Genomic DNA, 19,723 nt, shown 5'->3' on the forward strand with positions numbered 1-19,723 from the left:
CTGGGAGCTGTGGCTCATGCCTGTTATCCCAGCATTTTGGGAAGCTGATGTGGGCAGATCATTTGAGGCCAGGAGTTCAAGACCAGCCTGGTCAACACGGTGAACCACCATCTCTACTAAAGTACAAAAATTAGCCAGGTATGGTGGCACACACCTGTAACCCCAGCTACTCGGGAGGCTGAGGCATGAGAATAGCTGAAAGCCAGAAAGGGGAGGTTGCACTGCGCCAAGATCTTGCCACTGCACTCCAGCCTGGGCAACAGAGTGAGACTCTGTCTCAAAAAATAAAAATAAAAAAATTCTAGTAATACTAGTATATTCTTTTTACAAACAAGAAGAGATATGTATGTATAAATTTCAATTTTCTAAAACAGTCACAAGAAACTGTTCATAGTCGTTTCCTTCGAGGAGAAGTATACCTTTTCGTGTCGTTTGAACTTTCTAATCGTGTGCATGTCCAGTTTTTAATTGTCAACATAAATCTTTATTTTATGGAAATATCCACTTTTGCTTTCTTTGTTAAAAGCAATAATTTGTAAAAAGTCAAAAAAATAAAATAAAATAAAATAGGACTAATAGCTTGGGCTCTTAATTATTTTATTATAAAAGTAAGTAAGATAAAGTCCTCTGAGTGCCTGAAAAAAGGCACTCTCTCCATTTAACAATTTAAAAACCGGGGTTGGCCAGGCGCGGTGGCTCACGCCTGTAATCTTAGCACTTTGGGAGGCCAAGGCGGGTGGATCATGAGGTCAGGAGATGGAGACCATCCTGGCTAACACAGTAAAACCCTGTCTCTACTAAGTAAAGTACAAAAAATTAGCCGGGCGTGGTGGCACGTGCCCGTACTCTCATCTACTCGGGAGGCTGAGAAGTTCTCCTTCTGGGAGAGAAACCCGGCGTGGTGGCTCACATCTGTAATCCCAGCGCTTTGGGAAGCTGAGGTGAGTGGATCACTTGAGCTCAGGAGTTCAAGACCAGACTAGGCAACATGGTGAATCCCCATCTCTACAAAAATTAGCCGGGTGTAGTGGTGCATGTCTATGGTCCCAGCTACTCAGGAGGCTTAGGTGGAAGGATGACTTGACTGAAGTGAGCCAAGATTGCACCACTGCACTCCAGCCTGGGCGAGAGTGACAGACTCTGTCTCCCAAAAAAAAAAAGGGAAGAGTAGGACTTAAATCCACACAATGTCAGACACCTGGGAGGCAGCAAAGCACAGAGGAAAGAGCATGGATTGAGAGTAACTGGCACCAACCCTCACTCTGCCACCTGCCAACTGTGTACCTTTCATCAATTACTCCACGCCTCTGAGCCTTTGTTTCCTCTGCGGTAAGATGCTGATAGCAACTGCACTAGTGCTTCCCAGGGCTGTGTGATGATTAGGTTAGTATATAATTTAAGTGCATCCCCAGATAAACATGGAAGTCTTGGAACATCACAGTTTTATTCTATTTCATGTCTTAAGCTACTATGACTTAGACTGTGGTAGCTCTTTGAAGTCTTCCAAAGCAGATCTGTTGAAACTCAAAATAGCAGTTTAAGATTCCCAAGGCTACCTTCTGCCCTACTCAAAAACTTCACAAAATGCCAACAAGGATGTTAAAGTCCTGGTGGGAGCTGTCGCAGAGCTCGGCCATCAACCCTTTGCCACTTTCTGTTCATCAGCAGTACAGCCCCAGCACATGGACGTCACAGAGAAATCCTGACAGAGACAAGTTTACAATAAGGGTGATGAGAATTTACAGTAAGGCCAAGACATTCCGTGAAAAAGAGCCCACATGTACAGCTGACAACAAAAACTCTACCGTGGGAAGACAGATCACCATTCCATGCCAGTGCCTACTATGTAAATCCTTCTAGATTTAGGCCTTCTTTAAGGCCTTCACACTGCAACACTCCCACTGCCTAAAACCAACTGACATCCACAAGGCGTCAGGACCATTTGAGGGGAGAGGATATCTCTTTAACAAATGCTGTTGGGACAACTGTATATTCACATACAAATCCTTACCTCATACCGTATACAAAAACTAACTTGAATGGACCACAGACCTAAATAGGAGAACGAGAAGTATAAAAGTCGTACAAGAAAACATAGGGGCAAGTCTTCACGACCTTGGATTTGGTGAGCGATTCTTAGATCTGACACCAAAACCACCAGCAACGAAAAAAATAAACTGGGCTGGGCGGCGGCAGCTCACACCTGGAATCCCAGCACTTTAGGAGGCGGAGGCGGGAGGATCACTTGAGCCCAGAGTTCAAGATCACCTTGGAAACACGGTGAGACCCCATATCTACACAAAATACAAAAAATTAGCCAGGCATGGTGGTGCATACCTGTGGTCCCAGCTACTCAGGAGGACGAGGTGGGAGGACAACTTCAGCTTGGGAGGCTGAGGCTGTAGTGAGCTGTGACTGTGCCACTGCACTCCAGCCTGGGTGACAGAGTGAGATACTGTCTCAAAAAAAGAAAGAAAAGAAAAAAGAAACTGGACTTCATCAGAATTAAAAACATCTGATCCTGTGCTTCAAAGGACACTATCAAGAAACTAAAAAGAACCTACAGAATAGGAGAAAACATTTGCAAATCATACATCTGTACAGAGTCCAGCATCCAGAATATACCCACACACCGCAACACACGCATACACTGTATAATGTGCATGTGTACATATAAAGAGCAACAACAACCAAACAATCCGATTAAAAAAAGGCAATGGATATGAACCGGTATTTCTCCAAACATACAAATGGCCCAAAAGGCACATGAAAAAATATTAAACATTACTGGTCATTAAGAAAATGAAAACCAAAGCCACAATGAGATACCATTTCACACTCACTATGATGGGTATTAAAAAATAAATGTTGGCAAGGATGTGAACAACCTGGAAAGCTTGTCCATCACTGGTGGGAATTAAAATGGTGCAGCCACAAAAGAAAGATGGTGTTTCACATAAGTTAAGCAGAGTGATTTGATGACCCTGCCAGCTCACTTCTAGGCGTACATCGAAGAGAAATGAAAACATGTCGCCCTAGAATTACACACGATGTCCACAGTGGCACTATTCCTAAGCGCCAAGAAGGTGGGAACAACCCAAACGTCCATCAGCGGATGAACAGATGAAAAATGTGGTCTACATACACAATGGAGCGTGACTAAGCCGTAGGAAGGAATGAAATACTAATCCATAACGCAACTCAGATGAATCACAAATGCATGCTAGCAGAAAGAAGCCAGACACAAAGGGCCACATGTTATATGATTCCACACATACGAAATATCCAGGACAGGCAAATCCACAGAGACGGAAAGCAGTCGAGTCACCAAGGGACAGGAGAGAGCGACAGGTGGTCATCTGTTAACGGCGCAAAAAAGTTTTGAACTAGAGAAGTGGAGGACACACAACACTGTAGATGTGCTAAATGTCACCAAGTTGTAGACTTAAAAATGGTTAATTGGGCCAGGCGTGGTGGCTCAAGCCTGTAATCCCAGCACTTTGGGAGGGTGAGGCAGATGGATCACCTGAGGTCAGGAGTTCAAGACCAGCCTGGCCAACATGGTGAAACCCGGCTCTACAAAAATACAAAAATTAGCTGGGCATGTTGGTGTGCATCTGTAATCCCAGCTACTTGGGTGGCTGAGGCAGGGGAACTGTCTGAACCTGGGAGGCAGAGATTGCAGTGAGCTGAGACCACGCCATTGCACAGTGTGATACTGAGGTGACAGCTTCCAGATGTCCATAAGAAAACAACTGGATCATAAACACATCACAGAAGACAGAGGTATATTTTGCCTTAAAATCATCTCACTTCTTTTTTTTTTTTTTTTGAGTCTTGCTCTCTCATCCAGGTTCGAGTGCAGTGGCTTGATCACAGCTCACCACAGCCTTGACCTCCTAGGCTCAAGTGATCCTCCCACCTCAGCCTCCTAAGTGAGTAGCTGGGACCACAGGCACACACCACCATGCCCTGCTAATTTTTAAATTTTTTTGTACAGACAGGATTTTACCATGTTGCTCAGACTAGTCTTGAGCTCCTTAGTTCAGGTAATTTGCCCACCTCAGCCTCCCAAAGTGCTGGGATTAAAGGTGCAAGCCACACCGCTCCTCCCTCTTCTCACTTCTTTAAAACACAATAGAAAAAAAATTACTAGGAACAAAATCAGACACACTGTGGCCAGGCATGGTGGCTCAGGCCTGTAATCCCAGCACTTTGGGAGGCCACAGCCGAAGGACTGCTTGAGCCCAGGAGTTCAAGACTAGCCTAGGCAACACACTGAGACCCTGCCTCTACAATTTTTTTTTTTTTGAGACACATTCTTGCTCTGTCGCCCAGGATGGAGTACAATGGCGCTATCTCAGCTCAATGCAACCTCCGCCTCCTGGGTTCAAGCAAGTCTCCTGCCTCAGCCTCCCAAGTAGCTGGCACTACAGGCACGTGCCACTGCACCCATCTAATTTTTTTTTGTTATTTTTAGTAGAGACGGGGTTTCACCATGTTGGCCGGGATGGTCTCAATCTCCTGACCTCATAATCTGCCTGCCTTGGCCTCCCAAAGTGCTGGGATTACAGGCGTGAGCCACCACACCCAACCAACAAAAAATTTTTAAACACAGGAAGTCACTCAGCCTCCCAAAGTGCTGGGATTCCAGGTGTGGCGGTGTATGCCTGTGGTCCCAATGAGAGGCTGAGGTAGAAGGATCCCTTGAGCCCAGGAGGTCAAGGCCGCAGGGAGCCAGGACTGCACTCCAGCCTGGACTCCAGACAAAGCGAGACCCTGTCTCCAAAAAAGAAATCAGACACACTTTCCATGTCAGCCTCAGTTAAATCTGTGGGTCTTATCCTTTACTATGAGTATTCCTTGTAGAGAGCTGTACGGGATGTGGGTGCAGTAACTTTATGGACTCACACGTTGTTTCCAATAGGTCTTTCTTGGCTAACGCTTTTAAGAGAGCATCAAATTACAGAACTTCGGGGTGGAAAGGCCTAAAAATATCTTTACCTGGAATCGCTAAGTTCACATGAACTATTAGCTAAAACAGGTCTCTGGCTTGGACCCCATGAAAATGCTATTCTGAAGGATATCCTGCCAACTCCATCAGCATTCCAAGGAAAACACTACTGTGTAGAAGAAAAAACATTTAATGCACAAAGTCAGAAAAAAAAGCCAGCCAGGTGCGGTGACTCATGCCTGTAATCCTTGCACTTTGGGAGGCCAAGGCAGGAAGATCATGTGAGGTCAGGAGTTTTGAGACCAACCTGACCAACATAGTGAAATCCTGTCTCTACTAAAATTACAAAAATTAGCCAAGCGTGGTAGCAGGCACCTGTAATCCGTTACTTGGGAGGCTGAGGCAGGAGAACTGCTTGAGCCCAGGAGGCAGAGGCTGCAGCGAGCCAAGATCACCCCACTGCACTCCACCCTGCGTGACAGAGCAACACTCCATCTCAAAAAAAAAAAAGGAAGAAAAAGTCAAGAGCAAAACCGAGTTTTATGTAACTTCTAGAATGTAGAATGAGTTTGATTTTGTAAGGCTGTGAAAGGTAAATTAATCTTGAGGCCACACACAGTGCTAAGGGAGCCTTTTCAAGAACTGTGTAACTGGAAACAATGAAACCCATTGCTGAAGGCCATAAATAAAATCACCTATGCACATCCAACCCCTTGCTGACCTCAGTGACCTCACATTGCATGGAGCTCTTTCTTTATAAATGTTTGCCTAAGGTGATTCCTAATTCTGTGTTTCAAAGGGTCTGATGTTTCATTAGCAGAGGCAGTGTAACTTTTCACAGGAAGTCAGCTGGACACAGCAGGCCATTCACTCAGAACCCTCTGATGCTAAGGCAAACTGGGGGCGCGATTCAGCTGAGCTCAGCTTGTCCCTTTCACTTCTCTTGCCAAGTGTCACCAGTGAGGGGCATGTGTTATTTGAGATAAATGACAAAGTGGACTTTTGGAAGAGTGGAACTGCAAATTAAAAATCGAACAGTAGCAATTTAGGGGCCACAACTATCCCCCCATCCCAGAAGCTCGCCTCACCCAGGTTGTGCCGCTTTGACTTCGCATGCTCGTGAATATGCTTCTTTGTGAAACAGCCGAAGAAGACACAGTAGAGGCAGGAATGCAGCCTGTTGAGGTGGACACCACAGACATGGCAGATGCAGGACTTGGCCTGAAATTCAGAGAAGAGGAAGGGTGAGCACTGTGTGATAGGATGGGGTGCTCTGAGGAAACAGTCAAGCAAAGCACTCCCCCAAGACAGCTACTGGAGGAAAGGACCGGGAATTCCATCTCCAAGGCTTATCACTCTAGAGGATCAGTTTAATCCTTTCAATTCTCCCAAACAGGACTTCATTGAGTTGAAAACTAGCTCCCCATAAGAAAAGTCATCCCACAACCACAACTGCCAAAACCCTGTAAGCTACAGGGATGTTCACACACCTCCTCCTCCTGATCCTGACGGACACCTCAAGCCCAGCTCCCATCCCCACTGCAGGCCAGCAACTCACACCCAGTCACCCTTAACCCAGACGGCATTTCAGGTTTGCGAATCCAGGTTCCAGGACCACAGCAAATTTAGAAGCAATAAGAAAAAGGGAGGGAGACATGAATCAAAGCAAAGTACAGAAGAAAGAAAAAGAAACAGGGCACTACCAAGAAACAGACCTCAGAAACCTGAAATGTTAATCACGGCAATGATGAGCACAGTACTAAACAACCCTTACACCCCCAACCACCCAGGAACGCCACTGACTCACAATACTAACGGGATGTGTGAATGGGGACAGCCACCACTGGCAATATTTGCATGATTCAAGCACAGAAATGAATAAGGACTTATTTATACTGAGTTTTAAAAGAATCCCCAAGTCCAGATTGATAAAACATATACACCTACTATGTACCCCCCAGATTTTTTAAAAAAGAAATTAATACTATACAAACACAAAGTCTTCTTCACAGAATTTCATCTCATAAATATCGTAGAAAGACAAAAATAAAAGATCTTCATTTTATATTTATCATAGTAATAACTGATTCAGGCAAGAATCATCAGTGGATGCTAGAACCATTGGGTAAAAAATATTGTGTTGGCCGGGCACAGTGGCTCAAGCCTGTAATCCCAGCACTTTTGGAGGCCGAGGCGGGCGGATCACGAGGTCAGATCGAGACCATCCTGGCTAACACGGTGAAACCCCGTCTCTATTAAAAATACAAAAAAACTAGCTGGGCGAGGTGGCGGGCGCCTGTAGTCTCAGCTACTCGGGAGGCTGAGGCAGGAGAATGGCGTAAACCCGGGAGGCAGAGCTTGCAGTGAGCTGAGATCTGGCCACTGCACTCCAGCCTGGGCGACAGAGCGAGACTCCGTCTCAAAAAAAAAAAAAAATGTGTCATTCACAACTGTCAAAATAGCAGAAATGGCCCATATATTCATCAACAGATGAGTGGATGAACAAACTGTAGCATATACACAATGGAATATTAATTACTCCACCACAGAAAGGAGTAAAGTACTGACACACACTACAGTGCAGACTAGCCTTGAAAACATCATGCTAAGTGAAGGAAGCCAGAAACAAAGGGTCACATATCCAATGAGTCTGTTTATATTAAATACTCAGGATAGGTAAATCCACCAATACAACTCAGATGGGACGTTGCCATGGGCTGGGGACAGGTAGAACAAGGAACAAATTAAAACGTTTTCAATTTTGATAGAGGTAGGGCAGTGACTGCACAGTAGTGTGAACCACAAAATGTTGCTGAACAATTCCTTTAAAATGGTTAATTCTATTATGTGACTGTCACCTGGATAAAAAAATACATTAAGGTGCATATACAACTGTCCCTCAGTATCTAGGAATTGATTCCAGGATCCCCTCAGGTACCAAAATCCATGGATACTCAAGTCCCTGGTATAAAATGTACTTGCAAATAACCTATGCACATCCTCCCATAAACTTTCAATCATCTCTAGATTACTTATAATACCTAATACAAAGTAGGTGCTATGCTAGCAGTGGTTACAGTGTATTGTTTCAGGAATAATGACATGAGAAAAAGTCTGCACATGTTCATTACTGATGCACCTATCCCTTTCTTCCCCCAAATATCTTTGATTTGTGGTTGAACCCACAGAGATGGAACTCAGGCCGCTTGTGTGTGTATGTGTGTATGTATGTATGCATGCATGCATGTACACATGTGTACTTGTGTATTGAGGTAATAGATAACTACAGTTTCAGAGTATCACTCCAGAGACTACTTCAGTCAATTAAACAGGAAAAGATGACCTCTACAACAGAGAACTCTGGCCAACACCACCCTAACCAAACTTATCCCCGCCGCGGAGCAGGCAGGTGCAGAGGACAATGTGGCAGCGCCTGTGGGGTACTCAGACCAACACCGCCCATCTGGAATCTGCTCCTCAGAAGTAGGCAGCATGTCCAAATTGAAAGACTTCTGCAAAATGGCCTGAGCTCTTCAAAAATATTCATGTAATGAAAGAAAAATAGGCTAGGAATTTCTAGATGACCCAAATCTAAAGACACATGAAAACAAATGCAATCCATGATCCTGGATTGAATCCGATATGCAAACTTTTAAAGGCATAAAGGATATTGGAACAATTCAGGCATTAAAGTTGGACAATATATGTTAGATAACACTATTTGAAAAGTTAAACTCTGAGTGTGATAACTGTATTGTGCTTATGTAGGAGACTATCCCAGTTCTTAGGAGGTAAACTATCATGATGTCTACAATCAGCCCTCAGGTGATTCAGAAAAAGATACAGAAATAAAACCAGTTAGCAAGAAGCTAACAATTAATGAATCCATATAAATGTATACAATATTCATTTTAGCATTCTTGCTATTGGTTGTAGGTTTCTTATTTTCAAAATAAATGGACAGAAGACAACTATTTAACTGAACATATGTACCCTACAGACTAACCATTCAACTCATGGGTTTATATACAACCAAAGACACGTACAAGGACTTTTGTAGCATTATTACTTGCAACACCCCAACACTGAAAATAAACAAAAATGTTCATTACTAGTAAAAAGAATAAACTACAGTACAGTTAATTCAGTAGACAGCAATGAAAAGGAACCTACGATATACTCAACAGCGTGGATGAATCTCAGAAATATAACACTCAACAAAACAGCTAAACACAATAAGCCCCTGCTGTGCTACACACTCCATTATATTCTATCTCTACTACACAACCTAGGATGCTCTTCTGCACGGGTTTACCAATCACCAGGAAGACACAGTTTACAGGCCTTATGGAGCCAACACAGCTGAGACAGCTTCTCTAACATTATTCAAGCAGCCAACCAACAAGACAATTGGCGCTAAATACAACAAACAGCTGTCTCTGACATACCGATAAAACCTTAATGTCTGGTATAGTCATGCACCACATAGCAACGTTTCAGTGAATGACATGTTGCATGTTCAATTGTGGTCCCGGAAGATTATAGTATCATATATTTACTGTAACCTTCTCTATGTTTAGCTATAGATACACAAATGCTTACAATCGTGTTTCAATTGCCTACAGTGTTCAGCACAGTACATGCTGTACAGGTTTGCAGCCTAGGAGCAACAGGCTCCATCACACAGCCTGGGTGTGCAGCAGGCTGTACCATCTAGCTTTGTGTTAAGTCACTCTATGACGTTCACACAATGACAAAATTGCCTAACAATGCATTTCTCAGAATGTATTTAAACAATGCCAAAACTGTATTATTATTTTTGCCCCATCTACACTGTGGAACAGCATTTCCATTGATAATACCGTATCAGATTCAAACGTAATAGAGGCAGACGCATGAGTGAGGTAGCACACGTCTTCCAGTGTCTGGAGGAGGCCAGGAACAGCCTCTGGAGCGGCTACCCTGCAAACACTTTATTTTGGACTTCTAGTCTCAGAATTTGAGATGAAATTTCTGTGGTTCTTAGTTACTTGGTTTGTGGTGGTTTGTTACAGCAGGCCCGGGTCACTCACGTGGGATTCACGTTCATTTTTATTCTATCTCCCTTCACAGTACTGTAAAGTATAAAACACAGTCAGGCGCGTTGGCTCACGCCAGGAATACAGCATTTTGGGAGGCCGAGGTGGGCGGACAGCTTGAGGCCAGGAGTTCAAAACCAGCCTGGGCCAAATGGTGAAACCTCATCTCTACAAAAAATGCAAAAATTAGCTGGGCGTGGTGGCGCACACCTGTAGTCCCACCTACTCAGGATGGTTTGAGCTCAGGAGGTCAAGGCTGCAGTGAGCCAAGATCACACCACTGCCCTTTAGCCTGAGCAACAGAACCAGATCCTGTCTCAAAAAAAAAACGTTGAAAATGCATTCCCTGGCCGGGCGTGGTGGTTCACGCCTGTAATCCCAGCACTTTGGGAGGCCAAGGCAGGCGGATCACAAGGTCAGGAGATCGAGACCATCCTGGCTAACACGGTGAAACCCCCTATCTACTAAAAATACACAAAAAAAATTAGCTGGGCATGGTAGCGGGTGCCTGTGGTCCCAGCTACTCGGGAGGCTGAGGCAGGAGAATGGCATGAACCGGGGAGGCGGAGCTTGCTGTGAGCCTAGATCGTGCCACTGCACTCCAGCCTGGGTGACTGACCCAGACTCCATCTCAAAAAAAAAAAAAAAATTCATTCCCCAGGCAACCTTGTGGCTCATGTTCCAAACATATCTTGGGACACATTTGCAGATGGTGGGGCTGGTGAGTAAGCCAAGGAGAGAGGCCCAGTGGGGGCATCCACATGCTAAAATGGACCCCGGAGGGGTGGCACTGTTTAAGCAGCCCAGCACACCACTTCCTGGTGTGGTGGCTCCTGCAGAGGCAGGATTCCCCAGGCTGGTGGGTTCTCCCAGAAACTCAACCTAGAATCTGCTACTCCCATAGCCCTTGCAATGATTTCTGAATTAAATCCCTTTCTCCTATAAATTAATTCAACTAGATTCAGTAGACTGTAAGTAAATCCCGAAACATCACTAGGATTTGTATATGACAGGAATTAGGAGAGGAATCAGCAATTTAATTGTTGCTCATCTTATGCAGTGCAGAAACACCCGCCAAATTCATTCATTCGGTCCCAATATTAAGAATATTCCTCTGAATATCCTATTCTCTTATATCCTTACTCACACTACCTCCCACCCCGACCAAGAAGGATGCGGAGGAGCAAGAGGGGTCAGAGCCCTTGTAGTCAACCAGATGTGGGCTTACCCTATGGGATGACTCAACAGTACACTGAATTTTGAGTTCAGTTTTTAAAAGTGTGCAAACATGACACACCACCTTAAGAGGAAGTACACTTTTCATACATTACCCATGACTTCCTACTGGTCTAAAACCTGAGCATCTTAGGAAGGTAAGTTTATTCTTGTGCTTTCTCTTCAGCGACTTTTTCAAGGACTCAAACACTGACATAAGTGAAGGAACAGGTATAAAAAAAAATTTTTTTTTTTGAGACGGGGTCTTGCTCTGTCACCAGGCTGGAGTGCAGTGGCGCAATCTTGGCTCACTGCAAGCTCCACCTCCTGGGTTCAAGTGACTTCCCTGCCTCAGTCTCCCGAGTATCTGGGACTACAGGCGTGTGCCACCATGCCCGGGTAATTTTGTTGTATTTTAGTAGAGACAGGGTTTCACCATGTTGGCCAGGATGATCTTGAACTACTGACCTCAGGTGATCTGCCCGCCTCGGCCTCCCAAAGTGTTGGGATTACAGGCGTGAGCCACCACGCCTGGCCTAAATATTCTATCCTTTATATGAAAAAAATATGGCACTAAAAAGCTAAAGACTTCACCAAAATTAGATAATCTTCTCAAATTAAGTTCCCCAACCCCAGAAACCTCAGCGTACAGACTCAGGCCCCTCAATCTCAGAGCCAAAATCAATCTTAAGGGTACAGCGACTACAGACCTTTCAATCTATAAAAGGGGTAATTTCATTCAGCAAGGGCAAGACCTCAAACTGACCTCATTTCAAGGCTGGGACCCAGCAGTTACTGGTGATGTCCTTGGACAGGTCAGGAGACTTACTTGCCAGGCCTACCTAAAAAGTGTGTCCCAAGTACCAAAACCAGACTGAAATTATGTATGAAATATAAAATATTGCAGCAGTCCTCCATTACCTACAGTTTCACTTGCTGTGGTTTCAGTTACCCACAGTCAACCTCAGTCTGAAAATAGTAACATGGAAATGCCAGAAATAAACAATTCAGAAGCTTTAAACTGCCCGCCGTTCTGAGCAGCAGGATGAAACTGAGTGACATCCTGCTCTGTCCCATGACCATCCCTTTGTCCAGCTTCTCCATGCCGTCTAAGCCACCTGCCGGTTAGTCACTTGGTAGCTGTCTTGCTGATCACATCAACTGTTGCAGTCGCTTGTGTTCAAGCCACTTTTACTTAGCTTAATATGGCCCCAAAGCTCAAGAGTACTGATGCTGCAATTTGGATATGCCAAGAAAAGTCATAAAAGGCTTCTTTTAGGTGAAAAGGTGAAAATTCTTAATAAGGAAAGAAAACAATATTAAATGATGAATTTGTTAAGATCTACAGTAAGAATAAATCTATCCATGAAATTATGAAGGAAGAAAGTCTGCACGTAATACATAAGGGATTCAGTATTATCTGTGGTTTCAGGCATCTATCGGGGGTCTTGGAATGTATCCCTCAAGGATGGGGGTGAGTACACGATTATCATAAATGGGAAATGAGGAAGCCCAAGAGATGCTGGGAGCTGCCTAGGGACACACACTTGGGCAGAAGCAAGCCAGGACAAAATCCTCCTGGTACTTCCTTTAAATTGAACTCACCTCAGCCGGGGCGCAGTGGCTCACGCCTGTAATCCCAGCACTTTGGGAGGCTGAGATGGGTGGATCATGAGGTCAGGAGATCGAGACCATCCTGGTTAACACAGTGAAACCTCGTCTCTACTAGGCAGGAGAATGGTGTGAACCCGGGAGGCGGAGCTTGCAGTGAGCCAAGATCACGCCACTGCACCCCAGTCTGGGCGACAGAGCAAGACTCCATCTCAAAAAAAAAGGAATGAACTTTCAATCCACTCAATGGATATTGCTAGACAAAAGAAGCCAGTATGAAAAGGTTGCAGACTGTATGAACCCAATGATACAACATTCTGGAAAGGAAAAAACCTCTGAGACGGAGAAGAGATCAGTGGTTGTGCAGAGTTAGTAGGTGAAGCACAGGGATTTCTTGGGGTAGTGCAACTATTCTGTACAGTACTGTAGTTGTGGATGCCTCTGTCAAAATCCACTGAGCTTTAAAGCACAAAAAGCAAACCGTAATGTAAATGATTTTTAAAATCATTGATGACGCCCTACAGAATGCAGGCTGAGGCAGAAGAAACTGTATTACACACATAGGACACAACTCCGCCAAGAGGGGTGGGGAGGGAAGCACCTACATAACGTGGAAATGAGGGGAGAGTGTACAACTAAAAGCAAAAGGAACTGTAACTGAGCACAGTACTCCAAAGGGTCGTTTCCCAAGGGAGTACAGGACAACAATTCTGAAACCTCTATTCATGTATACCAAAGCAGAAGAGGTAAGTAAATGGATTGTGGACAGTGGGAGTCAGGATTTTCTCTGTTGGACAGAAAAGTTACAGATAAGCTGGAGGGGAAGGCTAGAATAATCCCTATAGATATGGATTAGAGCTGGAGATACCAACATGAACTCATGTAGGGCTTCATGTGGATGCTGATGGATATATATAAAAATAATTACAGTCCTGTATATACACACATTTGTATATACACACCTGTTTCCCAGCTCTGTCCCTTGAGGGGGTCAAGAAGCCAGGATATCCCAGTAATAATGAGCACACCAGTGCCCAGATCTTGGTTTCTAATTCCATTCTCCCAAAAAAGGAACTAGGGATCCTTGGAAAATGCTCGAGTCTAAGGCTGGGGCAGAAAACACATAAGATGATCCCAGAACATGCTGTCCTTCCAGAAAGTAAAGAAGTGCTCAAAAACAACAAACAAAAAATAATGTGGCTGTGTGAAAGGGACACCGGAGCCAGCTGAAAGAGCTCTCAGTGGATACTGCCAGATGATGGGAGCAACAAAACAAACCACACAGCACTGGATGATAACCCAAAGCATACATTCAATATCCACAAGTCCATGTTGATATACACAAGTGAGTAAACACACGAGTGAGGATGAGCAAATCTTCCATACAGAAATGTTCCAAATAATTTAAATAGCTACTCCACCCTCAAGGAGGAGGAAGAGAACTCCCCATCCCAGTAGAGTACCTATGCAGAGTAACTCCCTTCCAAAATAAAGAGTACATAAAGGAGGGAAAGAGTCACTCCGCAGTGGAGAAACCTGGCAAACATGACCTCAGACATTCAGTCAAGCCCAGCAACCCAATACATCTTGACAGCATCATCCTCAATATACGGGAATGAGAAGAGCACTTCACCTCTGTGGTCATCCTTCCCAAAACCCATAACCACAGCTGAATCACGAGAAAAACATCAGAAAACCAAAACTGAGGGACATTCTACAAACTACATGACCAGGACTCCTCAAAACTCTCAAGGTCACCAAAAAGGACAGCCTGAGAAGAGCCCAAGGGGACATGAAGACTCAAAGTAATGTGCGATTCTGAGACAGAATAAGGCCATCAAATAAAAACCAATGAGTTCCGAATAAAGTACGCAGTGTAGTGAATGAACTAAATACACAAACACAAATGAGTAGAAGTAAAAGCGGGGAAATCTGAGCGAGACGGTGGATTTTATCAAAGATAGACTGTACCAATGTCAATATCCTGGTGGTAATTGTACTCCATTTCTGTAAGAAGTCACCCTTAGGGGAATGGGGAAAGATACACAGGATTACTCTATTTTCTTACACCAGTATATCAATCTATAATGATCTCAAAATTAAAACCTTAAACAGAAAAATGTTTACATTTTAGATCTTTTACTTAGCCCCCTCTTAGTATGAACGGTGTAATGTTTTGTTGTGATGATTTGGAAGAGCCAGTTCACTATAAAGTAAAAAGTACACTCCTCAAATAAACGAAGTTTAAAAGTCTACTTTTAAAATAGCACATATCATCCCAGCACTGTGGAAGGCCAAGGTGAACCTCCTAAGGCCAGGAGTTCAAGACCAGCCTGGGCAACATAGGGAGACCCAGTCTTTATTTTTTTTAATAAATAAATAAATAATAAAATACAATAGCACATATCAGGAAAATGAGCTAAACTATTAAAAACAAGTAATGAGAGCTGTCTACAATGTGCTGCTCACCATCATCCCAGCACCTGGCTGAGCCAGTAAAGACTAACTGAGGCACTGTTGGATGGCTGGGAGGGATGGCTCATGCCTGTAATTCCAGCACTTTGGGAGGCCAAGGCAAGAGGATCACTTAGCTCAGACGTTCAAGACCAGCCTGGGCAACATGGCAAAACTCATTGCTACCAAAAATACAGAAATTAGCCAGGTGTGGTGGTGCATGCCTGTAGACCCAGCTACTTGGGAGGCTGAGGCAGGAGGATCACTGGAGCCCAGGAAGTCGAGGCTGCATTGAGCCATGATCATACCACTGCACTCTAGCCTGAAAGACCGTGTCTCAAAAAAAAGTAAATACATAAAAAATCAAAAAATCAAAAAATGTGTTTTGAGAACACAGTGCTATAAAATTTTAGATTCAAAGAGAGAAATGATTTTAAATACATTACCTGTTCTCTGGCCAGGCATGGTGGCTCATGCCTGTAATCCCAGCACTTTGGGAGGCCGAGACAGACGGATCACGAGGTCAGGAGATAGAGATCATCCTGGCTAACACGGTGAAACCCCGTCTCTCTTAAAAATACAAAAAATTAGCCGGGCGTATTGGCGGGCGCCTGTGGTCCCAGCTACTCAAGAGGCTGAGGCAGGAGAATGGCGTGAACCCGGGAGGCGGAGCTTGCAGTGAGCCGAGATCAGGCCACTGCACTCCAGCTTGGGCGACAGAGCCAGACACCGTCTCAAAAAACAACAACAAAAAAAAAACTTACCTGTTCTCCAAAGTGTCTATATTCAAAATATAATGTAGAACGTTAAATCACAATCACTTCCTGCCAGTTCCTATCTTTAAAGACAAACCCTAAAATGGTAAGAATTTTGTTATATTTAACACACACCAAAAACACAAAGGAGAGGCCACTGTGGTTGTGCCAGTCCTAAATCATGAAAATATATATATATATCTTTTTTTTTTTTTGGAGACAGAGTCTTGCTCTGTCGCCCAGGTTGGAGTGTAGCGGCGGGATATCAGCTCACTGCAACCTCTGCCTCCCGGGTTCAAGCGATTCTCCTGCCTCAGCCTCGCGAGTAGCTAAGATTACAGGTACGTGCCACCACGCCCAGCTAATTTTTTCTATTTTTAGTAGAGACAGGGTTTCACCTTGTTAGCCGGATGGTCTCGATCTCCTGACCTCATGATCCGCCTGCCTCGGCCTCCCAAAGTGCTGGGATTACAGGCATGAGCCACCACGCCCAGCAGAAATAATTTTATAGTCAGCAATACAAGAGTTTTACTGCAATTCTGGCCAGGAGCAGTGGCTCATGCCTGTAATCCCAGCACTTTGGGAGGCCAAGATGGACAGATCACTTTGGGAGGCCAAGATGGACAGAGGTCGGGAGTTTGAGACCAGCCTGACCAACATGGAGAACTAAAAATACAAAATTAGCTGGGCATGGTGGCGTATGCCTGTAATCCCAGCTACTTGGGAGGCTGAGGCAGGAGAATCACTTGAACCCAGGAGGCAGAGGCTGTGGGAAGCCAAGATCGCATCCTTGCACTACAGCCTGGGAAAAAAACAGCAAAACTCCGTCTCAAAAAAAAGAGTTTTACCCCAATTCAAGCTTCTTTTGGACAGAAACTTATCAAGCCTGGTCATGTGTTTGTCATGTTCTGCCTATTAAAAGAAAAATCAAAGTCTGGGTACAAAATCCATAACCCACCTGTCCTTAGATAACAAAATTCGTAATTCCTATTCATTCAGGGATTCATTTCTGTAGTTAAACTGTACCTAAGATGTCAATCTCAAAAAGTACCTTTGTTTGTTTACAAAGATTATAATTCAAGTTGAAGTTTGTTTTGAGATAGGTTTTGTTGCCTAGGCTGGAGTACAGTGTGGCACAATCATCAGCTTAAAGTACTTTTACAGTCAAGTTCACATCGTTAAAACCAAAAATACAGCTGGGCTCAGTGGCTCTGGCCTGTAATCCCAACACTTTGGGAGATAGGAGGATGGCTTGAGTCCAGGAGTTCAAGACCAGCCTGTGCAATATAGTGAGACACTGTCTCTACAAAAAGTAAAAAAACATTAGCTGGGCATGGTGACACACGCCTGTAGTCCCAGCTATTCAGGAGAGGCTGGAGTCCAGGAGCCTGAGGCTGCAGTGATCACTGATCAGACCATTGCACTCCAGCCTGGGTCACAGAGCAAGGCTCTGCCTCTACAAAAAAATAATTTTTAATAAAATAAAATTTAAAAAACAAAAATGTCCTAAGCTTACAGATCTGATGGGAATCCTATGCAGGCTGTCCAACTGTCAACCACCAGGTTTGTTAAACTATTTCTCAAACCAACTCTTGCTTAACTGGGCCACTAGAGAGTGCTAGAAACGCAGTACACCGTACACCGCACATGAAGTGATGCAGGTAGCATGGAGGGCTTAGCGGGTCCTTCCGGGCACACTGCCAACTGGCACTGCAGCAGCCCCCACCTGAATCTTGAAAACTTTTTTCACTATCCATCTACAGCTCAACTTCTAACTGGTAAATAACATACATGTGGCTCAACAGTTTTGAAACTAAGCAACTGACATCTGAAATTAAAAAATTAATCAGAGCCGTAAGTAACGCAAAAAAAAAAATAATAATAATTCTTTCCTTTAGGAAATTAGGCAAAGTTAGTTAATGATGGTTTAAACTTGACTCCTTCAACTTTGTTAAAAAATACCAGAGGGGGGAAGAAAGGGAGAGGGAGGGATGGAAGGGAAAAAGAAAAGGAGGGAAAGGAAGAATGGGGCATTCCCCACTTCATCCAAAGTACAAACGAATCCTGGGGGCGTCACGTCCCAATCCAGACACTACCGACCCCAGAGTGGCAACAGGACATTCACCTGTAGAAGGCCGGCTTCAACCAGGCCATCTTTTTTTTTTTTTTTTTCCAGACGGGGTCTTGCTCTGTCACCCAAGCTGGAGTGCAGCTGCCTGATCACCACTCACTCTAACCTCCGCCTCCCGCGTTCAAGTGATTCTCCTGCCTCAGCCTCTCCAGTAGCTGGGATTACAGGCGCCCGCCACCACACCCGGCTAATTTTTGTATTTCTAGTAGAGACAAGGTTTCACCATGTTGGCCACGCTGGTCTCGAACTCCTGACCTCGTGATCTGCCTGCCTCAGCCTCCCCAAGTGCTGGGATTACAGGTGTGAGCCACCGCGCCACGTCAGGCCATCTTTTCTTCAAGACCCAATTCTACTAGGAAGACTCTAACTCCGATCCTAACAGAAACGTTTTATCTCTGATTTTAGTTCATCTAGAGTGCTTCCCGATATCATTACAGATAAAAAAAATTTTGAGGCCGGGCGCGGTGGCTCACGCCTGTAATCCCAACACTTTGAGAGGCCGAGGCGCGTGGATCACCTGAGGTCAGGAGTTCGAGACCAGCCTGGCCAACATGGTGAAACTCCGTCTCTACTAAAAATACAAAAATTAGCCGGACGTGGTGGCAAGGAGCCTGTAATCCCAGCTACTCTGGCGGCTGAGGCAGGAGAATCGCTTCAACCCCGGAGGCGGAGGTTGCAGTGAGCCGAGATCGCGCCACTGCACTCCAGTCTGGGGGGCAAGAGCGAGACTTCGTCTCAAAAAAAAAAAAAAAAAAAAATTTTTTTTTTGAGTTGCTGCTTAACATACCCTACAATCTCAGCAGGCCTGTTGGTATTCCCAAAAAAAAAAATGCCACTCAAGGTAGAAACTGCCCTCACAACTCCCAATCTCGGACTGTAATCCACAAAAGCGCGTGAAACTGTAAAAATAAAGTTTATTCACATAGAATAATCATGTTATGTTCTGATTTCCAAATCCTTAGTAGGCCTAACCGCTGGACGCCAAGACCGTGCTCCCGAAGGGGACTCGTTCCTGGCTAAGGTTTCCCACAACACACGGCGCGCTTCCAAGTCCACGCCTCGGCCGCAACGCAAACCCGGGCCGCGGCTCCGCACCCACAGGCTCGCTCCAGCCCCAGCACCTGCCGCCCTCCACCTCCAGTTCCCCGCGGGCCCCAATGTAGCCGCGAAGCTGCCGTCCCGCGTCCCCCAACCCGCCCCCTACCCCAGCTCCAGTCCAAAGTCGCTCCCGGCGGCGGGTGATCGCTGCAGACCAACGCCCAGACCCCGACGGCACCCCCCACCCTTTACTCATTTTTTTGAAATATTTCTTTCTCTGCACCCCCATCCAGCCCCGAACCCTTTGGAACCAGGAGAGTTCCCCACAAGGACCTCTCGCAAGAACGACCGGGACCGCCCACTGATGTCCCAGGCTCCCCAGGCAGCCGGGGCGGAGAACACCGCCCCCCACCCGGAAGCACTCGCCCCTCCCGGGCCAAGAAGGATAAGGGAGGGGAAGGACGGAGAGGGGGGAAGGGGAGAGGGG

General features: G+C 45.1%; 1 protein-coding gene across 2 annotated transcripts in view; it reads right to left on the bottom strand.

Moving 5' to 3' along the window:
• USP22 (ubiquitin specific peptidase 22) overlaps window positions 1–19,723 on the bottom strand; it is a 43,399-nt gene that overhangs the window by 22,725 nt on the left and 951 nt on the right. For both annotated transcript variants that reach the window (XM_023194985.3, XM_023194986.3), the window contains exon 2: window positions 6,043–6,175. In XM_023194985.3, coding sequence (XP_023050753.1) covers window positions 6,043–6,175 — 133 coding nt within the window. The remainder of the gene's footprint in view (window positions 1–6,042; window positions 6,176–19,723) is intronic.

This window comes from Piliocolobus tephrosceles, chromosome 16 (genome assembly GCF_002776525.5).
Source record: "Piliocolobus tephrosceles isolate RC106 chromosome 16, ASM277652v3, whole genome shotgun sequence".
In the NCBI taxonomy this organism is placed as follows: domain Eukaryota; kingdom Metazoa; phylum Chordata; class Mammalia; order Primates; family Cercopithecidae; genus Piliocolobus; species Piliocolobus tephrosceles.